This window comes from Thunnus albacares, chromosome 1, assembly GCF_914725855.1.
Source record: "Thunnus albacares chromosome 1, fThuAlb1.1, whole genome shotgun sequence".
NCBI lineage: Eukaryota > Metazoa > Chordata > Actinopteri > Scombriformes > Scombridae > Thunnus > Thunnus albacares.
Window position 1 is genome coordinate 22,858,012 of NC_058106.1, and position 18,840 is coordinate 22,876,851.

At 39.5% G+C, this 18,840-nt stretch overlaps 1 protein-coding gene across 1 annotated transcript in view; it reads right to left on the minus strand.

Annotated features, from left to right (window-relative positions):
* The window catches only part of rras2 (RAS related 2), a 32,980-nt gene extending 16,911 nt beyond the window's left edge, over positions 1-16,069 (minus strand). The window contains exon 1 of the mRNA XM_044350286.1: positions 15,613-16,069. Coding sequence (XP_044206221.1) covers positions 15,613-15,714 — 102 coding nt within the window. The 5' untranslated portion in view covers positions 15,715-16,069. The remainder of the gene's footprint in view (positions 1-15,612) is intronic.
* Positions 16,070-18,840: the final 2,771 nt, after the last annotated feature.

Sequence of the window (18,840 nt, forward strand, 5' to 3'; positions counted from 1 at the left end):
TTCATTCTTTAGGATCAAGCAGACTTCTCTTTTTAACTTTAATCTTTTTAACTATTAAGCTGAATCCCTAAAGGCAAAGCTTAGCTTAAACAGCATCTTAATAACCACATTCAAGCTTAGAGATTGTGGGTTTGAGAGAGCTCGGTTCGGAGGAGAGTTCTGTGAGAGATGCCCTTCAAATTCAAAGGTGTAAACCTTCTCATGCTACCTATTTTACAAAAACAGGGGTGTTGCCACAGGATTTCCTCTATAAGTTAACTGCTTTGCATATTTTTTCAATTTTATCTTTCTAGCATCAATGATAGATTGTGTCACTAGATACATACAAATCAATGTATTTGTAAAAAAATCGCATTTTTGTACCTTCATACTTGGAACTCTCCAGGATAAATCTCAGTTCCGTGAAATCTACTGTAATCGGTGCCCAAGTGAAACCTTTCTCGATATTTAAGTCGTGTAACATGAGGTATCGATCAGAGAAAAGAGAAGTTTTGTATGGGGGCATCTGTGTATCACTTCCTGTTCCCAAACCACACAGGTTTAACCTTTGCCGAACCCCTGGGGCTGGACTCTGAGCAGCTGTTGATAATAAAATAGCTACTATAAGAGTTTAATGTTAAACAGATGGAAGTGAAGACTTCTTTGCATCTCTGCACTCCATCATTGCCTTTCTTCCCATGCTTGACAGAGTTTCACACAACTAACACAGGATCTTGTGCGAGGAGTATTGTTGTGCAGAGTGCTTGAAGTGAGAAATCGTGGAAAAAAATAACAGAGAATGAAGGGCTTGAGGTGGAGGGAGACTCTAGGCTACATAGAGAGGGAGAGCAAGAGAAAAAGAGGGGGAGGGAAAGGCATTAACTTCCTGTGGAAACACCCACTTTTCCCATGAGCTCATGCAAACTAGAAAGGTCACTTATTCAATACCTAATACACACGGAGAGAAAGAGAGCACACAATGTGTCCGCTGCCTCAAACGGTCACCGGGGACCATTCTGTTAGAGCTGGGAAAACTTGAAGACAGCGAATTACCTGAAAACAACATGAAGTTCTGATTGACTCTAGCCATTTTCAAAACAAGCTGAATGATCAGATGGCAACATCCACAGTAATAACACTTTCACTGAATGTTTACAGTTAGCGAATGCAGTCTGGGTGTAGCACTGAATCTTGGCTTGATGCCGAATTAAATGAACCCATGCACATCACTCCTACAAGCTCTCTTCCTCCTAAAGCGCAACAGATCGATAGCCTGTCCCTTTAATCATTGCCTTGTCCTTAAATGCCGGCAGGCCAGTAAAATTCTGCCCCGCCAGACAAACCCTTGGCGTAAAACTCAAATCCATCCAGGACCATGACCTCACTGGAAAAGCAGATCCTGCCACTGTGAAGGTAAAGAATAATTTAATTTTATTATAACTGACAGAATTTCATTATCATCTAATTATTTTCTCAATTAATCATTTTGTCCATGAAATGTCAGGGAACAGTGAAAAATCATTTCCCAGTACCCAAGTTGGCTCCTTCAAATTCCATGTTTTATCCAATCATCAGCTCATACTATAGTACAATGGTATCATATATGACAAAGAAAAGCAGCAAATCCTCACATTTGAGAAGATGAAATCAGAGAATGTCTGACATTTTTGGTTAAAAAACAATAATCTATCAAAATAGTTGCCGATTAATTTACCGTTCAACTAATCAATTAAATTACTAATCGTTTCAGCTCTGGTAACTGTCACTGTAAATTATATTTTGCAGAGATACTTCCTGGTTTGACCTAATGTACTTAGAGTGGTTTTGCACACAATGCAGTTTTTCACTGTAATGGATAATTGCAAAAAACATTTCTGGTGTGTTCACCATCAATTTTCCTTTCCTGTGCTACAACAACGCAGGGGGCTGTGTTGGTGGGGGCAACTGTTGTTACCGATTGAATACAGGAAGTCCCGTCGGAGTAACGGATTTATGCGTTCAAAGATTTAGGAGATGCCAAAACACAGCACAGAGGTTTATAACACTCACAGACAGGATTTTACAGCTCTGGGAAGTTTTCATGGTGACAATTATTTTGTCTTTCGTTGCAAGGTAAAAAGAAATACAGCATTCAAGTTAGAAAGTAATCTACCAGGAAAGTGCGCTTGCATACATGTGATTGCCCAACTCAGCGCCATGCTTGATGACATCACATTGTGTTGCAGCAAAAGTTGAGCCTGGTTCAACTTTATTGCCCGACGACAACTCTACGTTGTTTTGCCAGAGCCCTCAGCACTGACACCCTTGCTGCCTCAACAGCCAGAATGAGACGACTACTTTTTTCACACAGGGTTAATGTCTGTCTGAAGATCATTACTTATAGAAATGATAACTAAAACTATGCAAATCTGATTCAAATTTTAAAAATTGCCACTCATCATGCACATACAGTACATATACATGTAGCTTTATTGCCATTATGCTGGACATACTGGTGATTTACAATAACAGTACATGCTGAATGACCCCGCTAACATTCAAGGCTTTAGAATCAGGAATAGGACTCCTGTAGAGAATAAAGCAGAAGATGAATGTCCCACCAAGTAGGCCAACTCCTGCCGTCGTCAACCCCCTGCTCTCCTCTAACCTCTCTGGCATTAAGACTTCAATCGCCCTGCTAAATATCAATGTGTGCTGGACTCTGAACACTTTTGAACCCGCTCAAAGGCGCAGAATCAAAGAGTTGCCATTTAAAGGCCCTTTTCCACCAGATCACTGAGCTCAAAGCAGCCTGTTTGCTCTATAATGGTCACACTATAAACTGTTTCTTTATCTCCATTTCATAAGTATGCTTTGTTGAATTATAAGCGGAGACCTGTGTAAATACTTTCGAAGCCCACAAACTGATTAAACAGAACGACACAAAGACCAAGAAGTATGTGAACCACCCTTATTGTTCTAGCGGATCATGTGACATCACTAATGTTCCCCTTCCCTGCATTAAGCCTACCCTAAGCCCAGCCATTGATGGGTTATCGATGCAGTTTTCTCTACAGCCCTTCCTTGTTTTGCTGGGAGGGACAGAAAATAAAGACTTATTTTGATGAGGGGTTACTCCCTAAAAAGACTTGAGAGTCTCCCTGACTGCATTTTGTTCTGGTGAATCTTCATCAATGCCTACTTTTGTAGAGGTAGGAAAACCTAGGCCCATGTGACAGTGTATAGACAAATTAAGTGGGCAAGATATAGAGCATGACTTAATCAAGGCGCTGACAGAACAGTGAGTAATGTAGCTGTGAAGTTCCTGCAATTAGTGAGGATTACAGGATCATGTAAAGCAGATACAGTAAAAGACAAACAGCATACAAAATGAAAAAGTCGACCCAGAAAGTCCTCGTGCTAACTCTTGGAACACATGTTGTGATATACTGAGGCCTTGTACTGTAGTGACCCATTGTCTCAGGCAGTATAGTGCTTGCATATGTTTTTGTTACATTCTAGGCTTTATTCAATTCTTCTTCCTCTGCTTGTCTTTGTGCACAAGTAGTACTGCACATGCTCACATCAACAAAGCATTACTGTGACGGCTCTGTGAGAGGACACCAGCTACTGCAGTGGCTGTGTGGACAGAGAAACTACTGTGTGACTTTCGAAAACCCATACAAAATTACTCAAAGGAGTGTGGCTCACAGTCTATAGTCTATGGTTTCAGGAAAACCGTATGATGACTAAATAATGGGATGGTGATCAGCGCTAAAAACAAAGAACAGTCAGAAGTTTCAAACAGTTAGTTCAACAATTAGGATTAGAGGATATGAATAATTTATAATTGAAAAATGCTGTAAAAATGCCAATAATTTCCAATAATTTGCTACTATGTATCACACATATTCTTCTGTTAAAATCCTGAATAAAATCAATAAATATTCTATAATAAAGATTTCACTCTACAGCACATACGCAGAGATGTATTCATGTTCTCCACCATCTCCCCCCTTTCCTCTAGTACAACTGCTGAGTGTGTATTTCTGAACCAGTCTACTCTACTGCAGACTATAATTCTTGGTATGGGGTGATATGTCAAAGGAAATGGGGCCACTCACTGGCATCATGTCTGATACACAGCAGCATTACTGTTGCATGCTTTTAGTCCAACAGTCACACAAAACCAGACAGCAGACATGTTATTACTTTACTCCTCATAAATAAGACCTAATGGACACATCTTCTCTCTTCCCTCTCTTAGGGTTCCTCCCTGCCAGCCCAGTCATCACCATTAAAATTCTCTCTGCATGATATAACACATGATCACGATCAAGTCCCGTATGTCACACTTAAAAAGATGTAAAAAGACAAATGCAGATGGGTGACAAAAGAAAAACATATGATGAGTATTTGATTAGAATGAAAATGATGTAAATCATGTGCTACAGCCATCACAATCACCAGATCTCAATCCAGTTGAACTCCTATTGAGGTCCAGTCATTCCAGCATTTTAAACATAATCAATTCATTTCAATGGAATTGCTAGAATTGACAAAGTAAATCTTTTGCATTGAGTTCAACTTTAGGGACACGCAAATTTGCGCCATTGGCCAATAGCAAGCTGTCTTGACTGTGCTAACCTTTGAGGGGAGCTGGAGAGTCCTACATGGAGAATGCTATCCTAGTTTATTAGCTGTGTTGCACCACCTTAGTTTTATTTAACCCACTTTTGTTGGAGCATAAACTGCTATCCAAAAGAGGAATGGTTTGCTTACAATTATGAGACAGGAGTCGAAGGTACAAACAAGCCTTTTGAATAAACTGTGTAAACATGTTGTCCTGAGATAGCAAGTTTGCTTGCTCATAGAGCTTTTTTCCCTGTCTTCAATAACTTTTGAATTGAATGAAATGGTGGACAATCCTGAGAACAAAATGCCAGGGGGGAGTAAACAACACAGTGCAGAGAAAACAGAAAGAAGCTCAGAGACCAATTGAGAGTGACTGGTGTTGGCATGTTCCGGGCTGGCTAGTGTGTTAGCTGTTAGCTTGCCAACTGCAGTATTTTAGCAACTAGCCCTGCGAGTCATCCCTACATAACCAAGTCTCTAAAACCACATATCTTGCAAAGAGGTGAGGGTGAGTTTTTCTTTAGACAGCACTCCCAATCACCATCAATAAAACATCAAGTGAGGAAATATCTTTTGAAAGAATAAGCCACCCCAACAGAGTTTGAGACACTAGTAAAATCTATAACAAGGTGCAGTGTAGCTGTTCTGAAGCAAGCTACTAGCAACTAGCAAGCTTGCCAACAAGGTGAATGTGTTTTGTGTGTGCAGTGGATTGAGCGCCACATGCTTTAGGCCTGGCTGTGAGAGGACAATGTTTTGGTTATACATACCAAACAGACTTTTTAAGCAGCTGTTTACTTGGTGTGTGCTGGCGTGTGCCAATTTAAAATTTCACATTGGGTTTGCCGACACCAACTGGTGCTGAGGACACAGTCACACACAGTTGCCGTGCCTTTTAGATCAAAATAACAGTCACACAACAGCTGTGTCAGTGAGTCTACCAAACTCAAATATTTCCAAGTGTATCTTCACATGTACCTGATGCTTTCTGAACAGCCTTTCTGATTATAATCTGGTATCATATAATGTGGGAGAGAGACTCAGAAGCTCATTTGTTGGGGACACAAGCCACACTTGGCCATTGTCGTCTGTACATTTGGACAGTGAGCCGTGCTGTGCTGTCACCTGTTGAGGAGTTGTCTCATTCCATGCCTCACCTCCCCCCTGATGGACAGCAGGTGCCTCGCAGGCCTCTGGACACTGTCTGCATGAGACGTGCCAAATGTCCACCAGCTGCCTGGCAGGCAGCTCAGGGCCCGGCATCAGGGACAAGCACAGACGTATAAAAAGAACCATTCATAGTGTTCTTTCAACTAAACTGCATTAAAAATGTCTCCAACTGTGGCACACTGCATGCAGCACTACTAAATAACAGACCAGTGGTTCCCAACATGGGGGTCTCTAATCCTTTTTTCTGTTATTTCTTTAATTTTATGTTTTGTTCTTGTGAGATGTTGGATAATTTCACCTCTTTAGGTCTCTAAAAATCTTTGAAGAAATCTGAAAGGAAAAAAAAATTGGTTGAAGTGCTCTCTGTTTAACTCACGCATTAGTAGTATGCTAATTAAATGTAGGCTTGTCACATAAGAAAATAATACATAGATTTGGAATGCTAAATTTTGAAGGTTGTGGGAGTGAGCTGCTAAATAAACAGCATGTCAGTTTCCCATAGCCAGAGTTGTTGTTACAGTATATGACTCTGAGATGTGAGACCTGATACTGTGGCCAGTTATTCTGAAACAGACAGATGTGTGAAGACAGAACAATTGCCAAAAACAACATAGAGGAACCCACTGCCCTCTCTGTCTGTCTGACTATCAGAGGGGCAGTGACCGGAAAACAAGTGGGGGGGGGGGTTATCGCAGGTGGATATAGAATTTTTTTCACCCCATCAGAAGGAAATGTTACTAGTTCAAAACACTCAAAAATGTTTGTTATATAAATAATAATGCTGCCATTAAAATGTGGTCTAATATGGTGAAATGAATGAAATTGCACACCAAAAAACAATTCTTAGTTGTAACTGATATTTAGCATTTATTTGTATACAATTGTGCAAATATAACATTGAAAAGCAGCATGAAATCTGTTGAGATTAGGTGCTAAGAGAAGATTTTAGAAAACAGCAAATGAATAATTAATTCGCTATAAATACAAGAGACAAAATAATAGAAACTGACTTTTCGTAGATTCAAAAATGTCACTTTTTAAATAAATTATAATGGAATCTAAAAAAGTTGACATAAAATCTTCATTTTTTCATCATCTTCAATAACAATCTTGTGTCTACTAATACTAATACTACCACTCTGATGCTCCACAAAAGTATTAGCCCTGAAAATAAAACATTATTTTAAATATGACAAATTGCTACCAGCTTGCACTAGTAAGCGCCACCTGAATATTTAGTGAAAAAACATAAAACAAAAATAGAAATAAAACCTTACAGATATTATCTAACAGTCCTCACATCTGAACTGCTCTGTATTAGCAGCCATATACAACTGGTTAGAGGGTTTAAATAAATGCCTTGCTAATGGACATTTCAGCAGCAGTTGTTACGCTGTTTGAATGACTAAGTAGGAAAAGCTCAACAAGCATTTATAACTACTGTCCCTGGTGGCTTTCATGGTGACATGCTGGATCTATAGTGTGTATCCACAGAGCTACCTGCAGGATCTCTTCAGTCAGATCCCCCAGTGTTTTCCATGTAAACAACATAAATGTAGATGGAGGAAACGTAGCTCGGAAGGTGAAATTTGAGACAGACTGAAGAGACAAAGAGAAAGCTTCTCCTATAAAACAGAACAATGACCGAGTTAAGCTCTAAACAAAACTTTCTTACTTTTATCTGACAGTATCATCAGATCATCAGGCAAATAAGATCCCCAATTACTTTATAATTAGAGCCAAAACGTCCATTTGGACTATTGGACTATTATACTATCAGCTGATTACCAATCACCGTTATGTAGATTCCTGTGATACTCGCTCATGATGTTGAATGAGTGTATGTAAATGTTTGAAGGCATGTTAGTTTCCCATCCTGTTGACACTTATTCATCACTGTCATATTCTGATCTGATAAACAGCTTCAGAAGAAGAAGCAGTCACCTCACACATCAACCTGTAGGCCCAGAGCTAATCATGAAACCTAACAATAGGTCTTAAAATCACAATCAAAACTGTTTGCTATTTGTGCCACAACACTTGTGTGTCAGTATCAATACCGCAACAGTATTTTCAGCACCATACTTTGAGAGGTATAAACAAGTTTTCCTACAAAATCATTTCTTTCATTTAACAAAACAAGCTCACATTTTCTAATATTAAATGTTATCTTAACACAAGTAGCCATACAATAACTTTACCCACATGAGATACAGTCTAAAATTTTAATTTAAATTGGGAACTAATCGAAGAATAAGTAAACAAGGTTGAAATATGACCAGTCTTTTGATGCCAGCTTTCAGTGCTTGACAGCTTTAAATATGCTGTGCTATTCTCCAAAATGCACATACTGCTAGTTTGTGTGTATATATGTATTGGCACCATGTCGTATGCAAATAAATATTTTTTTCACACTGGAAATACTTGATTCAATCAACTCATAAGTGATCATCTGTATATACAAGGCTACAAATTGTTCTGCGTTATTTAATTGTATGCATGCATTCTAGTAGCTATCCTCATTCACCCTCCACAGCGAGCTAATGTGTCATCTTGTCAATCAAATTTTGTGGTTTCTCTTTAGAATCTGCATATTACTGTAACATGGTTTCTAAATAACTCCTCCTAGCTGATATGTACGTAGGTAATCAGTCAGATAAAGTCATTCCCTCACTCGTGTTATTAGTCTAAGAACAGACAGTCACTTGAAATGAATGAATGACAGTTATGTAGTATTTATGGTACGAGAACCAAATAAAATAGTTTCACAAACATCTCATTAAAACAATTGGATGGTTTGAAACTGTTACCCACTAATACACAATAAATACTTATCTACATCTAATAGACTTCAGGTTTGCTTACAAAGCCTAAAAAGAAGTTTTCTTTTCTATAAGCTTATTTTATTTAAGAGTTTACCATGAAGAATAACAGGCAGAGAGGAGAAAAGAGAATGACGTGATAAAGGACATTGGGAATGTAATGCCAATTTATATTTGACTCTATGATCATATAAAAATGGAATTGTTTCCCGTTTCATTAGTATTTCACTTCACTGGCCTGTGCATACATGCTACACTGTATTATTCTTTCTTGTGGCTGTTGCAGGGAAACAATGGGAGAGAGTAATAGGAGGAGTGGCTGAAATTATCATCTGATCTCAAATCTGTGATGTCTGGTGGGCAACACACTGAGTTACACCCTCGCCTCCAGCTAGCAGCTCTACACTGCAGAGAGGATGCTTCAGGACGGATGAATGAGAACCTCACATTATTTTCATTGTGCATATGGATGGAAAAGAAATATTCTTTTAATATCAGCTTCATAATCAATAATGACTCACTTGAGCCTCTCTGCGAGAGCACTCACACAAAACTCCTCGACTGTTGCATTCAAGGCTGCATATGAGTCAGGATGTGAAAGGGGTAGCTATATGGATAAATTCTATAAATTATTGCCATACAGCTTAACTTGAAGAGGGCGTCATATGCTCACCCCCACCAGATGATAACATGGTACAGTCCCAGGTCAGGGGATCTTGTTTCTTTGAACAGGGAAATGATTGTGTAAACAGTAATATAACGCATCACACGTACACACGCACGCAGGTGTATGTGTGTGTATGAGAGGACAGACATGCACATGGATACAAGCCAGCTTTAGTTAACATGTGACAACAGGTGAAGGCACACGTGAAAACAAGAGTGAAATACCAGTGAAATACCTAAAACTATTTGTGTGACAGTAAATCTATTCCTATTAGTTCCTCTTTGGTAATAACTGAGACTCTTTATTTTAAGACTGACTATGAAACATTGGTTCAACACATATGACCATAATGGAATCAACCACAGCATCAAAAATACATAATAATCCAGTTGTGCCTCACGTTGTAATAAAGTCTTTATTGTAGCTTCGGCAGAGTGGTGTTCCTCCCTGGATAGTCATTAGTTTCTCATTAGCTTGGAGTGAAAGGGATGACCTGCTAGTCTCTTGAGCTTTACCAGATGGGTGGGAGCGCCTTTGCAGATCCTGAACTCCCTTTTTGCATGAACATTCCTATGGTGTACTGCATGGCATCTTGCCAGTTTCAAGTAAATTACCTCAGCAACATGAATGTATTCATCCATGTACTCAAGCAGGACTAAAAATGTAAAGCCCCACTCCCTAGCAATGCTCATCACATCCCACAAAACAAAAGTGCTAGATGGCACAAACAATGGACTGATAAGACTATTCTTAGATGTTAGAGTGAAAACTGTAAAAAAAATTGTCCCGGGAGTGGTAGTAAAGGGAAGGCAATGAGGCCATTAAGATATGTTTATCTCCTTGGAAGTTTGAATGTGCTCAGAACATTTCACACAAGAGTGCCCATTAGATCATAATGTAATAGTATTTAATTGTGCAATCCTGTAATCTACAACTCACCACTATTACTGTAATATACAGACTCAAAAACATAAGGAAAGCAGTTAGTTTAATGCGTGTTGCTGTGCAGCCACCAGCCACAAGGCCTGCTAAATTCATACCTGATTGGTCACAGAAATCCATATTTAGAAATATGCATATGATAAGTTATATCTGGTTATAGTTTTTTGTTCACTGAAGTCACACAAGACACATAATTAAGCATGTACACTTGCATGTTTGATGTAAAATGTTCTTTTTATGCTAAATGTTTTCTCAGACCCAAAACTACAGAATGAATTGCATTTTCGGTGTGATATGTTGACAATAAATTTTCAAAATCCTACTTTTTTGGGAAATGTGAAATGGTGTAAATTTATTTGCATTTACATTTTTTTTTAACTTCACAACTAAAAATCATATCGTGAGAACCACTGAAAGGTTTCCCTGCTCTCACTGTGGTTCACTTTCAAGTAGCCAGCTCTGTGAGAACTCAACAGGTGACCCTCATACCGAGCTAAACAAACAATGTTCTCTCTTCACCTGCACTGACAGGAACACACACACAAGCCTGCCAGAGCCGTAAAACCCTACTCTAAAAAAGAACTTACAGTCACACGCTTCAGTCTTCCATAACAAAGAAAAGTTATTAACTCCCTTAAAGGAGATGAAGAAACACTGGTCAGAATATAAATGGAATTGTTTGCACTCAGTGGTATGGCATGTGACATATCACTGAGCCAGACAGAAAGTTACAAAACCGCTTGTATCCAAAAATGGACTGAGAGTATGCCGCGTGCAACGCTACATACAACACAACCTCCGAAGCTAAATCACAAACACACACACATGCGACACACATACACACAAAAAGCGCCACTGCAAACACTTTGTCTAACCACCTATGTCTGTTTCTGAGAAATGCACATGAGACAGCAGCCACCACACTCAGCTCCGACACTACTATCATTACCGCACCTTGCCTCCACATGCCCAAAGAGAGCTGTCCTTATAATCCATGTTTATTCTATTGAATTACTACTTATGGCAACATTCCTCCTAAATGACCTCATATCTAAGTAATCAAAGCATGCTAAAAAATATGTGAGATATGTGGAAAGGGAATAGGAGAGAGAAAGAGAGGTCACCCATGCACTTCAGCTGTAAATCCAGCTGAGATCTACAAAAAATCCTCAACTAATCTGTCTGGACTTGATCAGTCAGGATGTTTTGCTCTCGTGCATGAATCTCCACCGCCGAGGGCCGCCACCACACTAATATTAGCAAGCATGTGAGCAGGCAACGCCATGCTTTTTCAGCCAGCAATCAGATCACACAACATCTCATTATAGAGCCATGTCATTCCAGTAGCTTCTTTGATTACTCTATGTAAGTTGAATCCGTTTTTCGGTGCGCCATTATTTCTGAGATAAAAACAAACCTACAGACACACACATACACACACTACCCCACATGCAGTCTTCACATGGCCAACGTGAGTCATGTTTTCCCTTACTTGGGACGCTTCCTCCCTCACAGACGTCACATTAAACAACACACTGTGTTCCACAACTTTTGTCAGATGACTCAATGTTATGTCATTCCAATGCTATTTCAGCTTGAGTCAACTGCTTGGCATTAGGGTGGCCAGCAGCTCCCCGGGACCTGCCACTCTGTTATTGCAAGCGACATCATCTTTTATCCTCTAACTCCCAAAAATCCCTGCCTCAGCACTGTAGTCCTTTTTTTTTTTTGTTCATCGCAGACTCTGCTCAGCACCCACAAGATTGGGAACCTTTGTACTTTTATAGGAATGACTGAAATGTGCCCGTAAAATTGAGTATCTGGTAATTGGTAAAGTACCAAAAGTTGGTATCAAATGATTTTTAGTGTCGTTTACTTCTAATTCTATGGTCGGATTAGATTATTATAAATCATAACTTTTTTTAAATTTATTTTTTATGTCATGAAAGAAGATAACATTTAACATTAATGCATTAGAGTATCTTGTTAAATGAAAAAATAGATTTTGTTTAAAAAAATCTTTATATTCCTCAAAATTCTGTATTTAAAAACTCATTTTGGTATCAGTGCCAAATTTCAATTTCATTGACGTAGCGCCTGTATTAAAATTTTTTAAATGATACAAGACTGAAACATACTTGTCAAAATGATGAATGTGTCATGGACTCACAACGCACACAAAAAGTAATAAAACACGATGCCGTAATTACTATATATTCAAACTGTGAGAGCACCTCTCCTAAATTAAATCATACTTGGATGGTAGAAGCAGACTGTGTTTGCAAAACTAGCTCAAGTAGCCTATTTTTACTGGCCTACTTTAAATAGTAACTACTTACCAACCAGATGACAGGATATTAAATGATGACAAATTGTCTCAACAGCAGCTCAGTACAAAACACTAAATCATTTTTTCTTGTTATAAAGTTGAGGGAAATCATATCCAAAAGAAATGGAAGGTAACAGAGCTTATACTGTCTGAGGAAAAAGTGTTGCAAGAGCGTTCGTCAGCAGTCGTTGCTAACCAGCGAACCAACAAAGAGTTTCAAAGAAGAGTTTTTTGTCTTTTGAAGAGACTTTTGACACCAGCGGTATCACTCTGTTATTTAGTTGAGTATTTACAGTATACAAGGCCTGGTTTAAATTGTTAAGTGTGTTACAATTTTATAAAATGTCATAAAAGCAATACTGCCATAATTCATGGCAAAATTTATGTCAAGTACTTAGTATTTTTGGCAAAACACTTAACAATCTGTCAAGATTACCACTAACACACACACACGTAGTTCCAGTGATTCAGGAAGCAGGTCATGTTTTTCCATACAAAACTAGGAGGTCCTAAGAGCAGCAGTAGAGGGACTTCCTTTGCCAAAGGGCCAAATTCCACATGGTCCATGACCATTAACCCACCCAGGCTGACTCAGACCACCCGCCCCCCACCCGAAACTCCCAACACTCAACAGTTCTAGGGAAAGCCTCGACTTCACAAGCAGCTGTTAGGTCCTTTCCCCTGGCAGGCGACTTCTAGAAACGTCTAAAGAGGATGTAGGTTCTCCTCCTGCTGTCAACATCTCAATTTCTCTCACTTTCACGGCACCAGATATGCCAGAAGAGTGTGAGGGGGAAATTAACTGTGGGTCAAACTGAGCTCAAAAAATACATACAAAGGGGATCTTCCTGCAAAATCCCAAATCAAACTGATGGCATACGCTGATACTCTGTTTACCTCTCAAATTAAATTCATGGCAGAAGCGTGATGCAGACAGCTTGATAATATCTTCTAAAAAAAACAGCAGCAGGCTGTGTTAAAATTCTTTCACCCAGCTGAAATAATACGCTTTTGAATTAGTTGATCAATTGGCTGTAGCTGGAGCTCTGTTATCCTTAGTTGAAGCTGCAGCTTTATTTCTAAATCCACACAGAAATCCACCTTAACACTTAATGATAAAACAATCTTTGCATGTCTTCAGTATTACCTTAACATTGAATGTGAAGTATGATCTTCTAGCTAGAAACATTTTTGACATTTTTCAGATAATTCAGGTAATGTCAGTGACAGCATGTGGTGGATCTGCCGCTCAAATGAGAAACCTTCCAATCGGAATATCAGTAAGTGAAATGAGTTTTGAGTGAGTTTCATATTCAGCTTGAAATGCTCCTTTACTTCAGGTCAGTGGGGTCAGAAGGCTATGGCAAAAATCTGTGCCACAGCTATCTGATCCCTTTTTACTTGGTATGCAGTTAATGAGCTTTTTGAACCCTCATTAGACTCAACCCCCCCCCCAACACACACACGAACACACACACACACAAACACACAAGCTTTTCACCCCCACTCTGAAACGTGTGCCAGCCCACTATTGTCTGACAGTGTGGAGACATGCAGCTGCCTGCAGTCTGGTCTCCTGGAAGCAAGAGCCAGCATCACTAACACACAGACACGAGGGGGGAAACACTCACAAGGCAAAGGGCAAAGTTTGTCATTTCTTTCATACAGAGTGTGTGTGTGTGTGTGTGTGTGTGTGTGTGTGTGTGTGTGTGTGTGTGTGTGTGTGTGTGTGTGTGTGGTCCAGGTATTCCTAATGTTGTCAGGACATAAATCTGTTTACACACTCTTGTTGCGGGGACTCGCCTCCCGTATGAAGACAAAAAGCAAGTCCCCTTAACATAAATCATTAATTTTAGGGTGAAGACTTGGTTTAAAGTTAAGGTTAGTTTAAGGTTATGTTAAGGTTAGGGTAAGGGTTAGGCATGTGTCAGTTATGGTTAAGGTTAGGATAAGTCTCCAGGAAATTAATGTAAGTCAATGTAATGTCCTCTGAAGTGATGGAAACACAACTGTGTTTGTGTGTGTGTGTGTGTGTGTGTGTGTGTGTGTGTGTGTGTGTGTGTGTGTGGGCTCTCGGAAAAGGAGCCCTCAACTAAATGACTATTATGAAAGCCTGGAAGGTCAAAGCGAGGCAGGGTATGTCTGCAGTGTGCTGGAATGCAACCAGGGATTCAGGGAGGTAAACTGTTTACATGCCGTTTATATGTGACACAGATGAGTATTCAAGTAGGTTGATATTAAACTGATGAAGATCTATCTTTCCGGCTGTGGAAGTAGTTTTATTTCTAAGGACATTTACATGAAAGTGGTTTGGTTACTGGAAATATCTGTACCCACAATGAAGGGTTTTAGCAGCGGCTTGCCTTAGTAAAAGTCATCTGAACACAAAGTTAATCATCTTTCAATGGACATTTTGTGCTGCTGCTGCTTACAATCACTCAACCTTAACGGATTTTCTGCCTACTTCACAAATTTCCAATGAAATTTAACAGTTTGGTGGCACTCAAAAAATGAATTTAACAACTTCTTTCCCCTCTCTTGAGCTATCAGGACTGCCACTATATGCTCTTCGTATAATGTGATTTTGTGCAACTTTTCCTCGGCATAGTTCTCTCTTTAAGTTTTCTAGCTTGTGGGTCATTACAGGCTAAATTTTTTAGAGTTGTCACATCTAAGCTGCAAGTCTAAATCCGTTACTTAACTTTGCATACCAAGTTAGTAAAATAGGACAACTCGGGAGCTCCGTAGACCCACTTTCCTTTCTCTTTTGACTGGCGGCAATAATATTGCAAAGTGGAAGTGGATCTCTCGGAAATCGCGTTCAAGTGACAGCCGTCCTTCCTCGTTTAATTCACAAAATAACGCTTACCACCTCACCATAACCTCCTCTAACAATCCCTCAGTAAATAGTTGTAGGCCTCGGCAAAGTAGCGGAGAAGAAAACAGACCCCGGTATCCGCTTACGGGGTTCCCGTGTCTGGCCTCCCCCTTCCACCAGCTCTCTCTCTCTCTCTCTTTGCTTGTGTTTTCGGATAAACAGGGAAATCAAAGCAATGGCTAAATTCAAGGGAAGGGTGAAGGCGACTGACCTGAATAAACTGGATAGTCAGGGCTGATTTCCCGACACCGCCACCTCCGACCACAACCAGCCGATACTTCTCCTGCACCGAGCCGTCCTTCCAGCCAGCCATCGAGGACACTTCGCTGCCGAAACACCAGTGAGCAGCAAACACCCACTTTTTTTCTCCTGTGAACTGAGGAGGCCCTGCAGTGGAGACAGCGCAACGCAGAAAATGTGCCACACGGTTGCCAAAAAAATATGAGTCGTCGGTGTAGTCCGTTTAAGAGCAACGGGTAGATAGAGGGAGGGATCCCGGAGCTACGGGCGCCTGTCCATACGCCTGACCGTGTTTCAGCCTCGACAACACTGCGATGTTCAAGATGTGGATCCGATAGTAGGATTCATCAGCCAGACCAGTACTAATGTCTGGCGCTAGGGGCCCTTCTACAGGCGGTGTGTGACTGCCTCAACAATCCCCACCACCACCACCACCACCCTTACGCACACACCACACACACACATATTTATAGCCTATAGAGAAATAACCCTGCAGCCCTGTCCTGAGACTTATATCATGCAGTCACATTCCTGTCCCCACCGCCTGCACACACACACACAAACAGTGCCGATCTTACTGCAGTTACAACCGATTATGCAGTGACAGTAAAGGTGTCCTGCAGCTATCATTTTAATGCAAAGACCTCCGGCAGTGTTTTGTGAAAGCAGTGTGTGTTTTCCTCGCATCTTGTAGCCCAGTTTTATTACTATGTTGTAAAACCAGGGATTCACAAAGTATAGATCTAGTATAGATCTGCATTTTGTCTGATGTCACAATTTCAATGACCATTTTGGCAGATAATATTTTTCTTTTTCTTTGCAATACATCATACAAAGATTAAGGCAAGAAAATATTACAATGTAAAAAATACAATGTAATGAATGAAGTATTATATACATTTAAAACTGCTCTATGCCTGATATCATCACATGGTGCCCGAGAACTTAAGTTCCCTCAAGTTGAGTTTACCCATTATACTGTAACGGTGGCATTTGCTGATTCTGCATCTTGCTCTAAAAAAGAAATCACTGCTTCATAGTAATAATGCCCTGATTTATTACACCATTGACACTGCAGATACTTCAGAGTGGCTCAGAGACATTTTGAAAATATCTTACTTTTTTTTTTTTTGATTAACACCTTCAAAAATCCTCGTTCTTGCTCTTTTGTTTTTCTGAAACAGGTTCACCCCCTGTTAGGAACACTAATTTTTGTTTATAGCAGGAAGGGGAAATTTGCCACCTTCAGAGATCACAAAAGTTTTTATAATTGCACAGAAAGTTTAACTTTGTCCATTCAAACTGAGTAATTGTCATATTTAATGATTTGCATGCCAAAATGATGCCCAGTATATTGCACTAATATGTGTTTGTCTTGATCTCAATACAGAGAACATATTATTGAGTAACTATAAAACTAGGCTACTAAAAATGGCTAATAAAAAGGTTTTTAAAAATAATTATACACCACATACCTTATAACATATAAATATATGTTAGACTCAATTAAACTCACTTTTGTGACATCTGAGTTATGAATTTACTGCTATATTGTGAGAACATCCTATTACATTGACTTTTATATCCTTTTGCAAAAGCAGAAGGTTTCCATGTGTTAGTCATTTGCAGTACATGTATAGTTCCACTCTGTGATGCTTATCTTGCATTTTGGAGCATGAGACGTCATGATAACTCATCACTGAGGTAAAAATAAAAATGAAGAACTCTGATTTTCTGTGACTCTGGTTGGCAGAAAACTGGCATTCAGCCTGAAGTCTAGACTGAGTCCATCAGCCAGTTTATCTTAAACGACAGACTTTACTTCAGCATGTGCAAGCATGACTTTTATTATGTCAACATGTCAATTATATGCCATGTTAAGACAAATCTTGCTGTAACATTAAACTATGTAGAATATCACCACAGTCTGCTGACAGCTGGGACGCCATCTAGTGTCAAAAGAAAGACCTAAAACTCTGCACTGCCGTTCTCATCAAAGTCTTGATTAAGACCCTTTAAGTGAATAAAAATAATTTCAGATGATAACATTAATAGTTATCTCATAGATTCATAGATTAATTTCAACAGAACTAACTATGATGCTAAAGCTGCCGCCTCACCTGTATACTGTAGGTGTAAAGTGCTGAATGCAAGCATGTTAGGAGTGTAAAAAAAAAAAGAAAAATGATTTGCCTGTGACAGTTCTTCTTATAGAATGAAGGATAGGGTACTATAAAAACAGTGCAGCAAAACTCCAAGTCCCCATAGAAATACAGTATTTCAAACATACCATAGGCAATGAAACGTCAAAGCCACTTTGACATTGGCTGTGATGCAAAGAATAAAAAAGTCACCATAAATTCCCTTTTTCATGGAAACAGCATGCAGTTAATCATTACAACATTGAGAGGAAATAAAAAATGAAACGTGATGTATTGTTGAGGAGATTACAACCTACTCAATAGCTTCCTAAAAGAGAAAAAACATTTTTAAAAAAGCACAAGGTGCAAAAGCTCAGACCTTAGGGATATGGGGCTTACCTGTGATTGTAATAATTATGAGTAATAAAAACATTAAATCTAAAGTGATTATACACCTCACACAGTAGCTGGGCTGCCAGATAGCCAACTGTTTATTTTCACAGCTGAAGCTGTGACCTCAAAGCCACCTTCCAGCCTTTATCTAACCCCCCTGGAGAGACAGATCTCACAGATATTGTTAATGTATGACTGGGGTTGTGACCCTTTAATCTGGCATATTCCCAGAAATGTCCCTTTACTCATAAATCATAAACGGGAGGGCATGTGGAATATGCAGCTCTGTGCCAACACTAATCTATCTCCATCTCATTATTAGAGTGACAGTAAACCTTGCAGATGGCTTTGAAAGTACCTTTAAAATCACTGCAATATATTCCCACCTAGGTTAAAATAACAATTTCCTGGCTAAGATATATATTTCGTGATGTCACTGACAATTTGGAGGCCCTGACAGGACAATTTCCAATCAGTGTCACACTGTGCAACATATCACCGGAGGCATCTGAGGAATTCTATTTAGAGCCCGGAGTCACATTCGCAGCTATGGAGCAGGAGACAGCAGGGGCCTCAGGCAGGAATCCACCCCCTTTGGGACACAACTACTAAAGTCTCTTTGAAATCACCTACTTAACATCTACTATCATGCCAAATGAGCAATG